The sequence below is a fragment of the Chiloscyllium plagiosum genome, unplaced genomic scaffold (genome assembly GCF_037043375.1).
Source record: "Chiloscyllium plagiosum isolate Xiang-an unplaced genomic scaffold, Cpla_swu_hap1 HiC_scaffold_17, whole genome shotgun sequence".
Lineage (NCBI taxonomy): Eukaryota > Metazoa > Chordata > Chondrichthyes > Orectolobiformes > Hemiscylliidae > Chiloscyllium > Chiloscyllium plagiosum.
Window position 1 is genome coordinate 52,386,207 of NW_028270155.1, and position 16,580 is coordinate 52,402,786.

A 16,580-nucleotide genomic window follows, 5' to 3' on the forward strand; every position below is an offset into this window, starting at 1 on the left:
GTTTTTGACATCCTGGTTTACCAAATGTGAGAATATTATAATATGATTATCTGTTTATCTGTTTGTTGCACCATTGCTGCTACATGCCAAGATATTCCATAGGCTTGGCTCCAAGTTGAAAATGCCATTCAGAAAGTCATTTCTCAGATCTTTTTGAGTAACTTGCGTTGTGGTTATTGGCAAATATGTTTGCTTCACACTGATTTTTAAAAAGTCAACAAATGGAATAAGATAAACTTCTGAAAGATTGGAGAGAGGGGCATATGGATAATTATCTTTACTTTTAAAGAACCAGTCTAATAATTAGTGTTCAGTGGAGAAAGCGAACCTTAAAAAATGGATAGTGCTTTGTGTGGAACCACAGATTGTCACGTAAGGCCCTGGTTCAATATCGGGATGTCTGAGTTCTTCATAAGCAGTGAAGTGATTCTGATGTGTGGTCACTGCATAATGTAAGGAAACTTGCCAGATAATTTGTACACTGCAAGTTCCAAAGTTGAGATATTTACCAACTAATCTGTTTCAGTTTTATATTTTAAGGGATCAATATTTTATAAGATAAGTCAATGGAACTTTTATTTTCACATTCACATGAGGGGTAGGTGGAATTTGGACTTCACCTACAGATGACACCTCCAATACTTTGGCATTGTTTCAGTACTACACAGCAATATTTTTGTCCTAAAGCTGAACCTGAACCTATAAAATCTGGTTCAAAGATAAAACTGTTTGGAACAAGCCAAGGGGGACACTTTGATTGCATGATGAGTGAACATCATCATCAATTAGTTGGTCCTGATGGTCAGTAACTTGTCTATTAAGTATAGTCCAGCCTGATGAGGAGAGAGTCTCCCTTGTGTGCTGACCACGAATGGATTATGTGAAATTAGTTTGTACAGTCTCACTACTGTTAATTGCTAACATGAACTAACCACATTTTCCCTAAATTGCCACAAAATGGTAAATTGACTCAGTGGGAACACAGAATGGTTAATGTGCAAAATGTGGAAACACAAAAGTCACAATGATGAGGGTATATCTGGGATGGGGCTGAATGGAAGGAGGTAGATGGTGCATTGTGACCATCTATTTCATTGAGCACAGAAACCAATGGAAACATCCAAGGCTTAATTTGTATGTTGGCAATATTTGTGTTATCACTGAGTTGCCTAAGACAGCTGAGAGATAGGGAAATCATTGATTGCAGACATTTTCTTTCATATGTTGCTGTTTTACCCTTCAGTTGATTGTGGCAGGAAAGATGGCCCTTTCAGTTTGAAATACCTTCTCTTCTGATTTAGCAGTGATGGATACCAGGAATAGCCCAGCATTGCATGAATATAACAACATTTTCTGGATGATCGGAACCTGTGATTAAAAGCTTATTTAAATATTTTGTCAATGCATGGGCTGGAGGCATTAAAAGCTGTTGTGTGTACAAATGTGATTGTCCAAATTGTTCCTCCCTTTGAGCCCCTCTCCTGCAAACAAGCAAACATGGTGAGATAGTGTTGTTCAAAAGCTGCTCAGGACATGAGATGGGAAGAATTCAATTCGCTATTACTAACATTACTCGCTTCGTTTAGAAAAAAAATCAAAGAAAAATAAATGCACCACTGAATTAGGAACTAGCTTGGGACTTTCCAAACATAGTTTCTTTTTAATCTCTGTGACAAACAAAAACTAAATTCCAGCAGCTTCCACAGTGAGGTTGTACAATGTCCTGTATCAAGTTTGGAGATGAAGGTCTTGTTTTCTTTTGATTCATTTATTGTCCGTCCCTAATTGCCCAGAGGCAGGTAAGAGTCAGCCACATTGCTATGGGTGTGGAGTCACATGTAAGCTGGGCAGTTTCCTTCTCTAAAGGATATTATTGAACTAGATAGGTTTTTCCCCAATAATTGGCAAGGGATTCATGGTCTTCATTAGACTCTTAATTCCAGATATTTATTGAATTCAAATTCCACCATCTGCCATGGCAGGATTTGAATCCAGGTCCTCATTTCCTTGATCTCTGGATTAACAATCCAGCAATAATACCACTGGGCTATTGCCTCTTCTTGTGACACAATTCGCACCATTCCCATCTCTGATGTGAAAACTACAGATTTACTTTAGTAGCGAAAGAAGGTGCAATCACGGTTTGGTCAAGTTAGTTGAATGTCACCTGGTAAATCCTTCCAGTGCACCTTTGGGTTCCATGGCACCCTCTTCACTTCAAAAGACTGGGAGAAAGCAAAAAAGAGATTATTTTGGTCTGATACTACCACAATGAGAAATTTTTAAGTGACCACATTTTCCTGATTTGTGTTCAACACTGGTTTTAAGAAAAAGTGTAATGATTTAAAATTCAGAAGCTTTACTTGATGCATTGTACTGTGAATTTAAATACTTCATCAAGTATTTACGGTGAGAGAATATCTTATTTTGTTAGAATTGAAAGAACATCTCTGACCTTTCTGTCCTTACAAAATGCCATCCCATTTCCAGCCTTTCTCACTTTCCCTCTCTCAGGTTCTTAAACATGCTGTTGCTTTCTACATCTGAGCCCAGCTTCCCCAGAGATCCATGTTGGAATCCCTCCATTTTGATTTCCATTCTTTTCACTGTACATAATGAACTTCATCAAAGTGACAAATGATATCTAGTATGACTGTAACAAATATAATCTACATCTCCTTTACTCTTTGAGCTGCCGGTCATCTTTGACATAGTTGGCCACATCATTATCCTCTCAACACCTCTCCTTTATCATCTAATTGGGTGCAAATGCTTTTCTTTAGTTCCATTTTTATGTATCCAATTGTATCGAGAAAGCACGTGCAACATGTTCACTTCTCAGACCAGTACCTATCGCCCATCTACATATTGTCTCTCAGCAACATCATCTGAAACCAATGCTAATTTTCACTTGGACACTGACAACTGCCAGCTCTACCCTACTAGCACTTCTCTTAATCCTTGCACTGCCACATAATTGTCAGACTGCTTGTTTTAAAATCCAGTAGTGGAAGACTGAAGGTTGATCCCTATGACAAACCCTGTTCCATCACTGCCAACTTCTTACCTCCCTCTGATAACTGAGACTGAATCAGACTCTCTGCAGCCTTGGTGTCACAGAAATCCACATGGTAACCTGATTTGCCTTTGAATATGCTCCATGTCAGAAAAGAAAACCCAGTGACACAAATATGTGGAATTCTATAGCATTATGATGGTCTTTATGGTTTGGCTAGTGAGAACATTAGTTAGGCCACTGTTGGAATATTGCATGCAATTCTGGCCTCCTTCCTATTGGAAAGATGTTGGGAAACTTGAAAGGGTTCAGAAAAGATTTACAAGGATGTTGCCAGGGTTGGAGGATTTGAACTATAGGGAGAGGTTGAATAGGCTGGGGCTGTTTTCCCTGGAGTGTCGGAAGCTGAGGGGTGAACTTATAGAGGTTTATAAAATCATGACGGGCATGGATAGGATATATAGACAGGGGTATACTGCCTGGAGTAGGGGAGTCCAGAACTAGGGGGCATAGGTTCAGGTGAGAGGGGAAAGATATAAAAGAGACCTAAGAGGCAACCTTTTCATTCAGAGGGTGGTTCATGTATGGAATGAGCTGCCAGAGGAAGTGGTGGAGGCTGGTACAATTGCAATATTTAAAAGGCATCTGGATGGGTATATGAATAGGAAGGGTTTGGAGGGATATGGACAAGGTGCTGGCAGGTGATACGGTGGGTCAGTGGTTAGCACTGTTGCCTCACAGCATCAGGGTCCTGGGTTCGATTGCAACCTCAGGTGACTGTCTGTGTGGAGTTTGCACATTCTCCCCGTGTCTGCGTGGGTTTCCTCCGGGTGCTCTGGTTTCCTCCCACCGTCCAAAGATGTGCAGGTCAGGTAATTGACTATGCTTAAAATTGTCAATTAGGTGCATTAGTCAGAGGGGAAAAGGGTTTGGCTGGGTTACTCTTTGGAGGGTTGGTGTGGTCCTGTTGGGTCGAAGGTTCTGTTTCCACACTGTAGGGAATCTAATCTAGATTGGGTTGGGATATCTGGTCGGCATGGACGAGTTGGACTGAAGGGTCTGTGTCCGTGCTGTACATCTCTATGACTCTATAACAGGCAGGTAAATAGACAGACATTTATCAGACTCCATTGGAATCATTGGGCTCCTCAAGTTCAAGTATGTACTCCATCTATGATTACCTCATTGCCAGTCCATTGTGAAATAATGGCATCATTATTTCAACATAAGTTTCTATAATTGGCTCTATTGGGATTTTTGTGTTTGCTTCCTACAGTTGAATGAAAAAGAGTCTTGTCATTTCGTTGGTTGGTAGGCCTCACTTTGCTCCCTTTGTTCTCCATACCGTTATCATTGTACACTGTTGAAACCAAGCATGACTTTCGATTTTTCTTGATTTGCCATCATCATGAAAATAGCCTCTAGAGTAGTCAGGGTTGTACTCTTGTTTATCGATATTCTGAGACAATCTAACCTGATTAATTGACTTGAGCTTGGCCGTGGTGCTTAGAGACAAAAGCATAAGCTTACTGCTCTTGAAGCCTGCATTGTTGGAGTGCATGGGTCAGTTCAATCATGGTCTTTCTTTTTTAAGTTGATGCATTTTGTTCACTTTCCTGATCAACTCCTCAAACATGAGGTCGTTCTGTTTGGCTCATATTACCTGGGTAGTGGTTTGACGTGTAAAAGCAAAATGGTTTTTGCATTTTGCTTTAAGAGGAAGCAACAGCTTTTTGTGCCATCTATGATGGCACTGACCACTGTAAAGACACAGTCCTTGCTTCATTTTTGAGCATTGCGCATTTAAACTTTAGATTGTTCTGGCAAAAGGTTATTAAACAGTCCAGTTTCATTTCCAATAAAGTTGCTTCACAGTGCATACTCGATCAAGATGGAGAAGAGAACCTTTTGAAGCTGATCATCTATTGTAGCTATTGTAACTGCTGCACCTTCATCAGTCACTACTCACCAAACAGAATGCAATAATATACCTTGGCTTGAATCAGACCACTTATCTATTGACACAGGTGAAATCCTTGTGCCCAATGTCTTTGCTTCCAAAGCACAAAATTTAAGCTTTCTCACAGGTTTAGCCATGCTTTTAGGGGTTGAATGTCCTTTTCACAGTGAGATTGCAATATTGAATGATGCCTTGCCTTGATTTTCTGGAATATGGTCTAACTCTGCACTCATTAGTTGGCATTGTCACATGACAAGCACGCATAACTTTGAATAATCAGGAACATCAGTTTACCACTGGGCTCTTTCCATTAGATTTTCTATTCCACTGACAGGAATTGACTGTCCAGAGACCTAGAATTCTTCACCCAAGCCCCTCTAGCTTTCTGATCCCTCTTCTATCTTTTAAGATTTTCCCTTTTAGAGACTTTTGGTCAAGTGCACCAGTATTTCCTTTATCTGGCTTGGTGTTGAATTTTATTTTATAATGCTTCTGTGAAGAATCTTGGAATGGTTTAATGCATAAAAGATGCCATATAAAATTATTATTAATGAGTCTACTTCCATTCATTTTGTCAACATTAGGATTCAGACTTTTGTCGAGGGATTTTATATACACTGACATACCGTTTTTATTAATATTTCATAGGATGTGTGCATTTGGCAAAACTTGCATTTCATACCCATCCCTGCTTGCTCTAAAACTGAATAGTTTGCACAGCTGTTTCACCTACCTTACTGTTTTCCCTGGAGTGGACACTTAGGGGGTGACCTTATAGAGGTTTATAAAACCATGAGGGACATGGATAGGGTGTATAGCCAATGTCTTTTCCCCAAGGTAGGGCAGTCCAAAACTAGAGCATATAGGTTTAAGGTAGAGGGGAAAAGATTTAAAAGGGATCAGAGGGGCAATTTGTTCCACACAGAAGGTGAATTAAGGATGCCAGACTTCCTTTCTAATTATTGAACCAGATGGATTTTCAAGTTCATCAGTAGTCACGGTCACCGTTGCTAAGGGCTGCTTGTAATTCTAATTTTATTAAATTCAAATTCCACCAGCTACCATGGTGAAAATTGAACATGTGCCCCCAGAACATGAGCCAGGACTTTAGGATAACAATCCGATACAACACTGTCTCTCACATTTGCATTGTTGGCAAAAGAGACAGCTAGGTAGTGGCTTCTGGGATTTATCCTCACTTTTTTTTATTTTTAGACTAGTTATATTGGCCATGTTGCAGCAAACTGATTTCTATTTTATGTCAACATAGATACTACAGGGTAACTCTGCTCCCAAATCAGTGCTGGGTGAGCAATGTGCGATCTACTTTGGTGGCAAGGTGGCTCAGTGGTTCTCAGTGGTTAGCACTGCTGCATTACAGCATCAAGGATCCAGGTTTGATTCCAGCCTTGGGTGACTGTGCAAACTCCACACAGACATTCTCCCTATGTCTGTAGGGGTTTCCTCTGGATGCTCCAGTTTCCTCCCATGTTTCAAAGATGTGCAGGCTAGGTGGGTTAGCCTTGCTGAATTGCCCAGTGGTGTTCAGGGATGAGCAGGCTGGGTGGATTTGCCATGGTTAATGCATAGTTACAGAGCTAGGACAGGAGAAGGGTAGAATGGCCTTTTAGTGGTTGGTGCAGACATGTTGGGCTGAATGGCCTTGATCTGTACTGTAGGGATTCTGTGATGAGTTGTACTTGGTAATTATGATTAAAAACACTAAGGGCCGGATTTTAAAAGACAAGGCTCTTGAGGGACTCTGCAAGGTGGCGACGATTCTGTAGAACTGCTGTGCACAGCTCTGCCTAACAGCCAAGGCATACTGATGTTTTTTGCCATCCCTGGCCAACCTATGTGGTGTAATTATTAGTTTAAAACCTTACAGAACACATATTTGTTAATATTTGGGAGTGGGAAGGATGCCAAAGGGAAAGGGAGCAAGCAAACAGCAGCAGGGAGGATCACTCCCCTGCAGCACCTACAACACCAGAGACAGCAGCAACAGCAGCCTCTCCTGAACCCCCGGGGACCTGACAGACTCTCAGGAATTGGCTGTGGCGATGGAGAGACTTACCTTGAAAGTTGGGGCTGCGATTGAGGAGATCCATGGGGAGATTTGTGCCCAGGTCCAACCTATCGCATCCATGCTGCAGAAGCACGAGCAGGAGATCCAGGGCTCGGGGAGCAGCTGGAGGAGGTGGAGGGTCAAACTAAGGCCTCAGACGCTGTGATGGAGTCCTCATCCAGTCGGATCCAGGTGCTGGAGCAAGAGGTGCGGGCCTTGAGAGACTATATCAATGACCTTGAAAATCAAAGTTGGAGGATAAATCTCCGAATTTTCGGGCTCCCTGAAAGCGAGAAAGGTGAGCAGCCAGTCAGCTTCTTTGAAAGCTGGCTGCTGAAGATTTTGGGCCTTCACTTGGTGTCCAGCAGGCTGCTGATTGAAAGGGCTTCTCGGGTTACAATGCAGCGCCCCCGCTCGGTCCCAGTGCACTTCCACCCAGATAAGGACAAGCAAAAGGTGATAAAAGCTTCTAGATTACTGGGTAAGGATCCATAGGCACTGCTGTACAAGGGGTCAAAAATCATGTTTTTCCAAGATTCCTCAGCAGCTTTAATTCGAAAGAGGAAGTCCTTCAATGAAGTTAAAAAGAGGCTGAGGAACCTGGCATCCAGTACTCCATGAGATACCCCGCAGTACCTTGTTTAGGCCATGAGGACTCAGTTTATACATTTGACTCGGTAGATAAAGCTAAAAACTTTGTAGACATTTTAAATTAGTCAGACTGGCCTAATGAATACGGTTAATGTTTGTTCTCTCTTCCTTCTTTCCCCATGTTTTCCCTTCCTTTTTTATTCCTTTCTATCTCCCTAATAATTTCGTTTTTGGAAGAGAGGAAAAAAAATACTTGGAAGAAGTTCCCTTTTTTTAATAACTGGATTTTCTGATGGGAAATTTTGTGGATGTTCTTTGTTGTCTCTCTCCCTTTTCTTTGTTTGTTCTATTCTCTTTTAGTCACAAGTACGGGTGACATGAAGCCAGGGATGGGTGGAGTGTTCATCCTGACTTTGTATTTTTTCTGTTGATTTTAGGATCATCTCCTTGTTTTTTTTCTGGCCTAAGGCTGGGGCACAGTCTGGATTTGAAGGAGCTATGAAGGAGGGGATGGGTAGGGTGTGCCCGCTATGGGCAGGGGGAAGAGTCTTTCATTCAAGGTTTTATAGTTGGTTTTCTTTGTGGTTTTTTGGTAATAATAGTTGTTTATAGTTATGATAGAGTAGATTTTGTATATATACTTCTTCAACTCTATGAGTCTTTATTTACTTGTGCTTGGTGCTTTATAAGCAGGGTTCTCCCTCCCAGGGGTTCAAGGATATCTGAAAGGGGATATGGCTAAGTGTCTTATTAAATGGTGCACGTGGAACATCAAGGGAAGTCATTTGCCTTTAAAAGGAAAAAAGTGCTTTCTAGCCTTAAGAGGGAAAGGGTTGATATCACTTTGTTGCAGGAAACCCATCTTGATGATGGGGAACACCTGAAATTACAACAGGGGAGTTATGACCAGGTATTCTTTTCATCCTTTACGACTAAAAGTAGGGGAGTGGCGGTACTTATCCAGAAAAATCTTCCGTTCACATTATTAGAGCAGGTGAAGGATGAGCAGGGATGGTTTGTGATACTTAAAGCCCTGATACATGGGGAGGAAGATGGCATTTTAAATGTCTACTGTCCTCCGGCGCTTTCACTCAAATTTTTGATTAGTGCTTTCTCTAAGTTGAGTGCTTTTGGAACACGGCACATTATTATGGTGGGGGGAGGGGGTTTAATTGTCTTTTGGATCCGACAGTGGACAGGATGCCTTGTGGGCCCCCAACTATTTCTTCGCAGGCCAAGCAGGTGGTTGACTTATGCGAGGAGTTGGGGCTGATGGATATTTGGAGATGTCTTCACCCTACCGGCAGGGACTTCACCTTTTTTTTCAAACCCACACAAATGTCACATGAGAATTGATCTTTTCCTGGCTCCTTTGATCCTTCTGGATTCAATTATGGGTTGTAAAGTTGGGAATATAGCTATGTCTGATCATGCAGGTTAAGGCCAAGAGTAAAGGGCTAGGTTTGCAGCACTGGTGTTTGGAACCTTTCTCCTTAAGGATTCCAAATTTGTGGAATACTTTTTGAAGGAGATTCAGGAACTCTTGACTATCAACTCAGGCACGGCTAGTAGTCCATCTATGCTATGGGAGACCGCTAAGGCCTTTGATAGGGGATTAGCTATTTCCTATTTGGCTAGCTGGAAACGACAGAAGGAGGAACAGCAGAGTCGACTTGAGACGTGGTTGAAAGCCGCCGAGGCAGCATATTTTGCGCAGGGTTCGGTGACTAAGCTACAGCGGATCACGGCCCTCCGGGCTGCCTTGAATTCAATACTGACACAAAATGCAAAGAAAGAACTTGCTTTTGCTAGACAAAGGCTGTTCAAATATGGGGATAGGTCAAGGAAGTATTTAGCATACCTGACTAGGAAAAAGCGTGCTCCCCAATCCATTACTGCAATCAGAGACAGCGCTGGGGTCCTTACATATGATGCTAAAAAGATTAATGAGGCTTTTTGGTACCTTTTACTCTGAATTGTATCGGTCTGAAGGTTGTGAGGACTGGAGGGCTAAAATGGAGACCTTTTTTAAGAACCTGGACCTCCCAGGGGTAACCTTGGAATGGGCCTCTCTCATTAATGCCCCCTTGACAGTTCAGGAAATACAGGTGGTGACTAAGCAACTTCAGAGTGGGAAAGCACCTGGCCCTGATGGTCTCCCAGGTGAGTTTTATAAGGAATTTATAGGGATTCTGTCAGGGCTGATGTTGGAGATGTACAATCAGTCCTATATGCATGAATGCCTACCACCATCTTTGAGAAAAGCTAATATTTCCTTAATTCTTAAGAAGGGGAAGGTTCCTGAGGTTTGTGCCTCATGCAGGCCTATTTCTCTATTAAATTCAGACTTCAAGATTTTGTCCAAGATCCTGGTGCTGAGATTGGAAAAGGTGTTGCCCTATATTATTAAAGAAGACCAGTCAGGCTTTATAAGGGGCTGTAGGTCCTCTAATAATATTAGAAGGTTGCTGAATATGGTCCAAGTTTGTCAGCAACAATCGATTCAGGGGTTAGTGATTTCCTTAGATGCAGAGAAAGCATTTGACCAGGTGGAATGGCCGTATCTTTTTTATGTCTTAGAACACTTTGGGTTTTGTGGGGTCTTTGCGAAGTGGCTGGAGGTTTTATATAGCCACCCTCTGGCCGTGGTCATCACCAATGGGGTGAAGTCTTGGAATTTTAGGATTGGTAGGGGTAGTCGGCAAGGCTGCTCCCTCTCACCATTGTTGTTTACGTTGGTGAAAGAGCCGCTGGCAGAGGCCATTCGTCAGAACACTCACATAACCGCTCCGGAAGTGGGATCGAGGGCTCACAAGATTACACTGTGTGCGGGTGATGTCCTTCGGTTTTTATCGAACCCGATGACCTCCGTACCCCATTTGATACAATGTATCAATTCATTTGGGGCTATTTCAGGATATAAGATCAACTTTTCAAAATCGGAGACTATGCCTTTGGGGAACCTTAAAGATGTGCCAGAAGTTGAAGGTGACCCCACGTTCCCTTTTAAATGGTCACAGGCAGGGTTCCGGTATCTAGGCATTTTTATTACCCCCAAGTTTGATCTGTTATTTCGGACTAACTTTGCTCACTTGCTCGACAATATTAGGCGAGATCTCCAGAGATGGGAGGCTCTTCCAATTTCCTGGCTGGGCCAAATATCTCTCATTAAAGTGAATGTTCTTCCTTGTTTGCTTTATCCCATGTGTATGCTCCCTACAATGTTTCCCAGGTCAACGCTGCGGAAGCTTATGGGGTGGTTTGGCTCCTTTGTCTGGCATCGTGGGCGGCCCCTCTTCAAACTTACTAAATTGCAGTTGCCTCAAGGAGGGTGAGGAGTTGATTTCCCAAACATCAGGAGGTATTAATTGGGTTCCCTGCTGTCCTTTGTCTGCGATTGACATATCCAAACTCAATATGGCTGGATATTGAGGTCTCCCAGACAAAGTGCCCTCTTATTAACCTATTATTAACATGCCACAGGCTCCATGTTTATTGGAGCGCTGTGGCGGGAGAGATAGGGAGGGTATTGAGGACTGAAGTCAAAGTAGACCCGATATCTCTCCTCTTAGGTCTACCGAATTTACCATCTTTAGACGGTCATGGGAAGAAACTATTTAATATTCTTGCATACTGAGCACAGAAGAAAGTTCTGATGAACTGGGTGTCTGAGAACCCATCAGGCTTGCTGGGATTGCAGAAATTAATTATGGAGCACATTCCCTTGGACTTTTTCACAAACATGGTGCACCACACAACAGACCATTTTTATAAGACATGGCAGCCCTACTTGAGTTATTTGGATATAGATTTGTCAGTTATCTTAATTAGGGCATTTGTTCAACCAGGATGTTTAGGTTTGTCGAGCCCTGGGCCCTGGAGGACTGGGGTCACCTGAGTTAATACGGGTATATATACAATGCTCCTGTTCCTTTATTTGGGAGCTTTGCACCAAGCATAGCTGTTCTGTATTCTGTATTTTTTTTTGGTTTTTTTTGCTTTTCTTTCTCTTTTTGATCAATAAGTTATTTACTTATTTATTGGTGTTGCTTTGCACAGTGTTAGGATTTGTTTTGTATTATAGGGTAGGTTAGTAGTTAGTAGACAGTAGTTGTATTGTAATTTGTATTTTTTTTCTTTTTATTATACTGATATTTATTATTGATTGTATTTTTTCAATAATTTTATATGTTTGTAAAGTTAAAAAAAATTGCTAATAAATACATTTAAAAAAAAGACAAGGTTCTCAGACCTGATGAGCAATGCAGATCCAATCAAATTTTAATCCAATCTCCATCCTCAGCTCAGCTAGCTACTTTCAATCAGCACCATGATAGATGTGTTACACTTGGCCTTGAACTGGGGGCTAGGGAGAAAAATAAACTGCCTGGTGTCACTGTTCTCATGCTCTGTATGTGATACTGGATTTGACTTCAATATCCCCATCATAGAATACTTTGTCAAAACCCAATACTGCAAAATAAAATACTCAGGACAGTCAGACACATCTGCCAATAACCCCTTATGAGGAATCAACACTATCAAGAAGGGAGAGTTGGAATCAAAATAGGTGAGAATAAAAGTATCCCAAGTGAGCATATGGTAACTGTCAAACATATTCTTAATGTTTCCGGAGAACACTGTTCCACAGACTTTTTGATAACATTAAAATTTAGTCAGTGGTTTTCATGCCTGAGTGAAATGTTACAGATTGTAATACAGCATGGAAACAAGCTCTCTGTCCCAACTCACTCATGCTGACCAGGTTTCCTAAACCGAACTAGTCCTACGTTTCTGTATTTGGCCCATATCCCTTTAAACCTTTCCTGTCCATGTACCTATCCAAATGTCTTCTATTTGTTGTAACTGTACTCTCCTCTCCCACTTCTCCTGGCAGCTCGTTCCATATAACACCACCCTCTGTGTGAAGAAATTCCCCCTTGGGTCCCTTTTAAATCTTTTGCATTCTCGTCTTAAACCTCTGCCCTCTGGCTTTGGACTCCCCCCCACATTTTGATTGTTCACCCTATCTACGCCTGTCATGATTTTATAAACTGCTATAAGATCACCCCTCAGTCTCCTCTCGTGATGAAGGGCTTTTGCCCAAAATATCAATTTTCCTGCTCCTCGGATGCTGCCTGACCTGCTGTGCTTTTCCAGCACCACTCTAATCTTGACTCTAATCTCCAGCATCTGCAGTACCCACTTCTGCCTAGAAAAATGTCCCAGCCTATCCAAGCTTTTCTTATACTTCAAACTCAAAGACAGTGGCTCAGTGAGTAGTACTACTGCCTGTCAGTGCCAGGTCCCTGGTTTGAATCCAGTCTTGGGTGACTGTGTAAGCTCCATATGGACATTCTCCCAGTGTCTGTGCGGGTTTTCTCCGGGTGCTCCAGTTTCCTCCCACAGTCCAACGATGCACAGGTTAGGTGGATTGGCCATGCTAAATTTGTCCTTGTTGAATCCAGGGAACTGCAGGCTAGGTGGATCAGCCATGGGCAATGCAGCATGATAGGGTAGGGGGCAGTAGGTCTTGATGGGGCGCTCAGGAGGGGAGGGGTTAGTGTGAACTTGATGGGCTCAATGGCTGTAAAGATTCTGTGGTGATACACTTTTTTTTACTGACCTGCTGATCTGATTCTAGATTACATAAATAAGTTCTGCTTTTAAAATAATCTTTGAATTGAATGTTGAATCTGTTTAGAGACTATCACCACCTGCTGGGGGTGGCATGATGGCTCAGTGGTTAGCACTGCTGCCTCACAGCACCAGGGACCCAGGTTCAATTCCAGCCTTGGGCAACTGTGTGGAGTTTGCACATTCTCCCCGTGTCTGTGTGGGTTTCCTCTGGGTGCTCTGCTTTCCTCCCACAGTCCAAAGATGTGCAGGTCAAGTGAATTGGCCATGCTAAATTGCCCACAGTGTAAGGAAAATGGGTCTGAATGGGTTACTCTTCAGTTGGGTGAAAGGGCCTATTTCCACACTGTAGGTAATCGAATCTAAATCACCATCTTTTTATATAATTCACATAGTGAAAGCAGGTCTGTGTCATGACACTGATTAAATTTTAGTGTCAAATTTGTGATAATCCACTATTAACAATTAAAGAAAGACTTTAATCCCAAATAGCCCTTCATCATAGCCAAAGACACGTGCAATAGATTTTCAACATTGAACTATGTCGTGTTGCGGTACAGTGGTAGTGTCCCTACCCTGAGGGACTTAGGTTCAAGTCCCACCTGCTCCAGAGGTGAGTATTGACACCTCTGACCAGGTTGATTAGAAAAATAGCTTTTAAAAAAAAACTCGTGCCTTTTCCAGGTTCATATCTTATCAGAAAGCTGAAAAGCAATGTCTAAAGTCCAACAAGAGAAGCGAAGCTTTTGCTTGCATGCAGACTGCGGGCACACTCGGACATACAGGATTACCGTACCTTGTAATGAACAAAAACACCTCGACATCAATGGTTAAAGGGATGGTCGGGAACACGGCTATGAGATGGGGCAGACTCTGGAGGCTCATTGGTCTACTCCAGTCCCGGTGTTCCTTTTTAATGTTTGCATTTATTCCGAGATAGAAACGGTATTGAATGCATTTCAGCAAAATACAAAATGGGGCAATATATTTGTGGAGTCGGAAAAATTGAGGGCGTTCGGAACCGTTTAACCTTACTTTCAAGGTACACGGCGCAGGAAACATTCCAGATGAGAATCTTGGTGCTTAGTCGCAGCGTGTTAGCTGTTAGTCTGATTTTTCAGAAATATATCAGATGAATTGTGTTAGGGGAGCTGAATGATTTGAATCAACATCTGTTCTCTGACACGGCGAATTGCTGAGCTTTGATCTGTTTAGAGGCTCGAAGTTCCTGGGAGAGAATTGATCTGTTTCTGACACCATCTCTCTCTCTCTCTCAAAGACTGGCGTGAACCTGCTCCGTGTGTCACTCTCTGTAATGTTGAAAGCAGAGCCAGTGAAGGCAGGTTTAACGCCGGCTGTGGGGCACGAAGGGACTCTTGTTAAAACTTCACTGGAGCGGACCCAGGTCAGAGAGAAGATTCTCGCTCGCTGTCATTTCAAATGGGGCTAGATTTGGGTCGAAATAGACTGCAGGTGAACTAAACGTTTCCGCAGAAAAGTGAAACACTTCGAGCAGCCAGAGACCAAAAGATTGTTATGAGGTTTCTGGAAAATTAAGCCATAAATGATTTCCGACAGACAAAGATGACTCCAACTGGAGGTTGTACAAACAGGTATCAGAGATGGCTACGCGTGGCTGTAGGTTTTTTTTTAGAAACGTGAATTAGATTATTCCTGGCAAAGACAAGCAGGTTAAATCATGAGTGAACAGGGGGTTTTAGTTTGAACAGGGGGTGTTTATGGGTGGAGGGGAACACAGAACATGCAGTCTGCAGGGACTGGACTCACATTGAGGTGGGTTCAGGACATGCAGAAGTCAAGTGGTGGCACTGTTTGGCAAAAAAGACAGACTTCGGACCACGTGAAGCGAGTGGAGGCTGATTTAAAAGCTGACATTGAACATCGGCCGCCTCTCAGTATCTCTCAAACTTCGACCGCAAGCAAGAGACTTTCTTTGCTCCCGGGTCCCTGGATGGGAACTGCTTAGTCCGGCCCGTTGTTATTGTAAAGGAGCCACGGCCATAGATTAGCAGGATGCCTCTATTAAGTAATAAAGCAACTGTTTTCACGTTGTTTTCTGCCTGTACGGCCGGCTGCCACTAAGGAACTTGGAGCGTGGCTCCATCAGCGAGGAGCTGCCGGCGGGACTGTCATTGCCGTGGAGGGGGCTTTCATTCTGAGGGGAGGGGGCGGACTGGGTTGTGTTGCATGTGCGTGTTTTTATTTTGGTTTCCCCCCCTCTCAGAGCATCCCCACGTTTTCTCCCGCGAGGAATGATGAATAAGCAAATCCTGCCTGATCGCAAGCTGGCATCTGTTGCTCCCATGAAGGAGTACAACAGCGTGGAGGCGAAGGACACGGAGTTGGTGTTGGTGAAGGAGCACAATGGGCTGCAGTACACCAACACTACCATCATCAGCACCGCGCCCCCCTTCACCGCCGCTGAGCCTGACAGGGAGACCTGGGGCAAGAAGATCGACTTCCTACTCTCTGTCATCGGCTTTGCCGTGGACCTGGCCAACGTGTGGAGGTTCCCTTTTCTCTGTTACAAGAACGGAGGTGGTAAGTGAGACTTTCCAAGACCCCCTCCACCCCTCACCCAAACACACACACCGCCCGCTTTCACTTTGAGATTAAAGGTTCGCACCGCCGCTCCCCTTTTTTGTTTTTTTGTGTGGGGGGGGGGGGGGGGGGGGGGTGGCGGAATTGTCTTTTTAAAATGGAAATTCTTGTCACCTTCAAGTCAGCACGGAATGCAGTAAATTGGGATAAAAAGGGCCATTATATTTAAAAAATAAGTGAATCTTAATGCAGCCCACTGTGGGCTGCACTCGCACTTGAGGGAGTTCCTGACCCACAGGCTGCGGAGACCGCGGCGGGTTGAGACGCAGTGGTAATGTCACTCCCTCTGGGTTAGAAGATCGAGACCCCAGCCCTACCTGGCCGAGAGGCGTGGATCAACCTTCCGAGCAAATTGATAGACATACCTAGGAGGCGTGTGCCCACCTCAATACCCGGTTGATCGGCGTCTCCGCCGTTTCTTTCTGAACCTACGCATTCTCCTGAGTTATCTGTTCGCTGGGAAGGAGCGAGCTAATGGAATGTGGTCCTTTGGGATTGCATGGAGAAACTGAATAGGTCCTGGCAGAGAGAAGGAACCTCTCTCTGTTTTCCCAGATCCTGTCAGACTTTTGTTTTTGTGTGTGTTTCAGGGCTCTAGCACCCGCTGTTCTTTGTTTTAGATTACTTTGGAAAGGATTACTCCTTTTGTTTTGACCTTACTGATAAATGCCTCCTTGCAAATGCTG

The 16,580-nt window shown here is 43.3% G+C and overlaps 1 protein-coding gene and 1 long non-coding RNA gene across 3 annotated transcripts in view; one reads left to right on the forward strand and one right to left on the reverse strand.

Annotated features, from left to right (window-relative positions):
- Positions 1–1,633: 1,633 nt before the first annotated feature.
- LOC148147340 (uncharacterized) lies at positions 1,634–16,437 on the reverse strand. Its single transcript, XR_015759961.1, has 2 exons — positions 16,260–16,437; positions 1,634–2,225 (listed from the first exon to the last, which is right to left on the reverse strand). It is a non-coding gene; the product is annotated as an uncharacterized LOC148147340 (long non-coding RNA).
- slc6a2 (solute carrier family 6 member 2) overlaps positions 14,727–16,580 on the forward strand; it is a 179,961-nt gene continuing 178,107 nt past the window's right edge. Inside the window, exons 1-2 of one of the 2 annotated variants that reach the window (XM_087995914.1) lie at positions 14,727–14,745; positions 15,518–15,834. In XM_087995914.1, coding sequence (XP_087852040.1) covers positions 15,546–15,834 — 289 coding nt within the window. In that variant the 5' untranslated portion in view covers positions 14,727–14,745; positions 15,518–15,545. The other variant, XM_043707015.2, reaches the window with a different exon arrangement.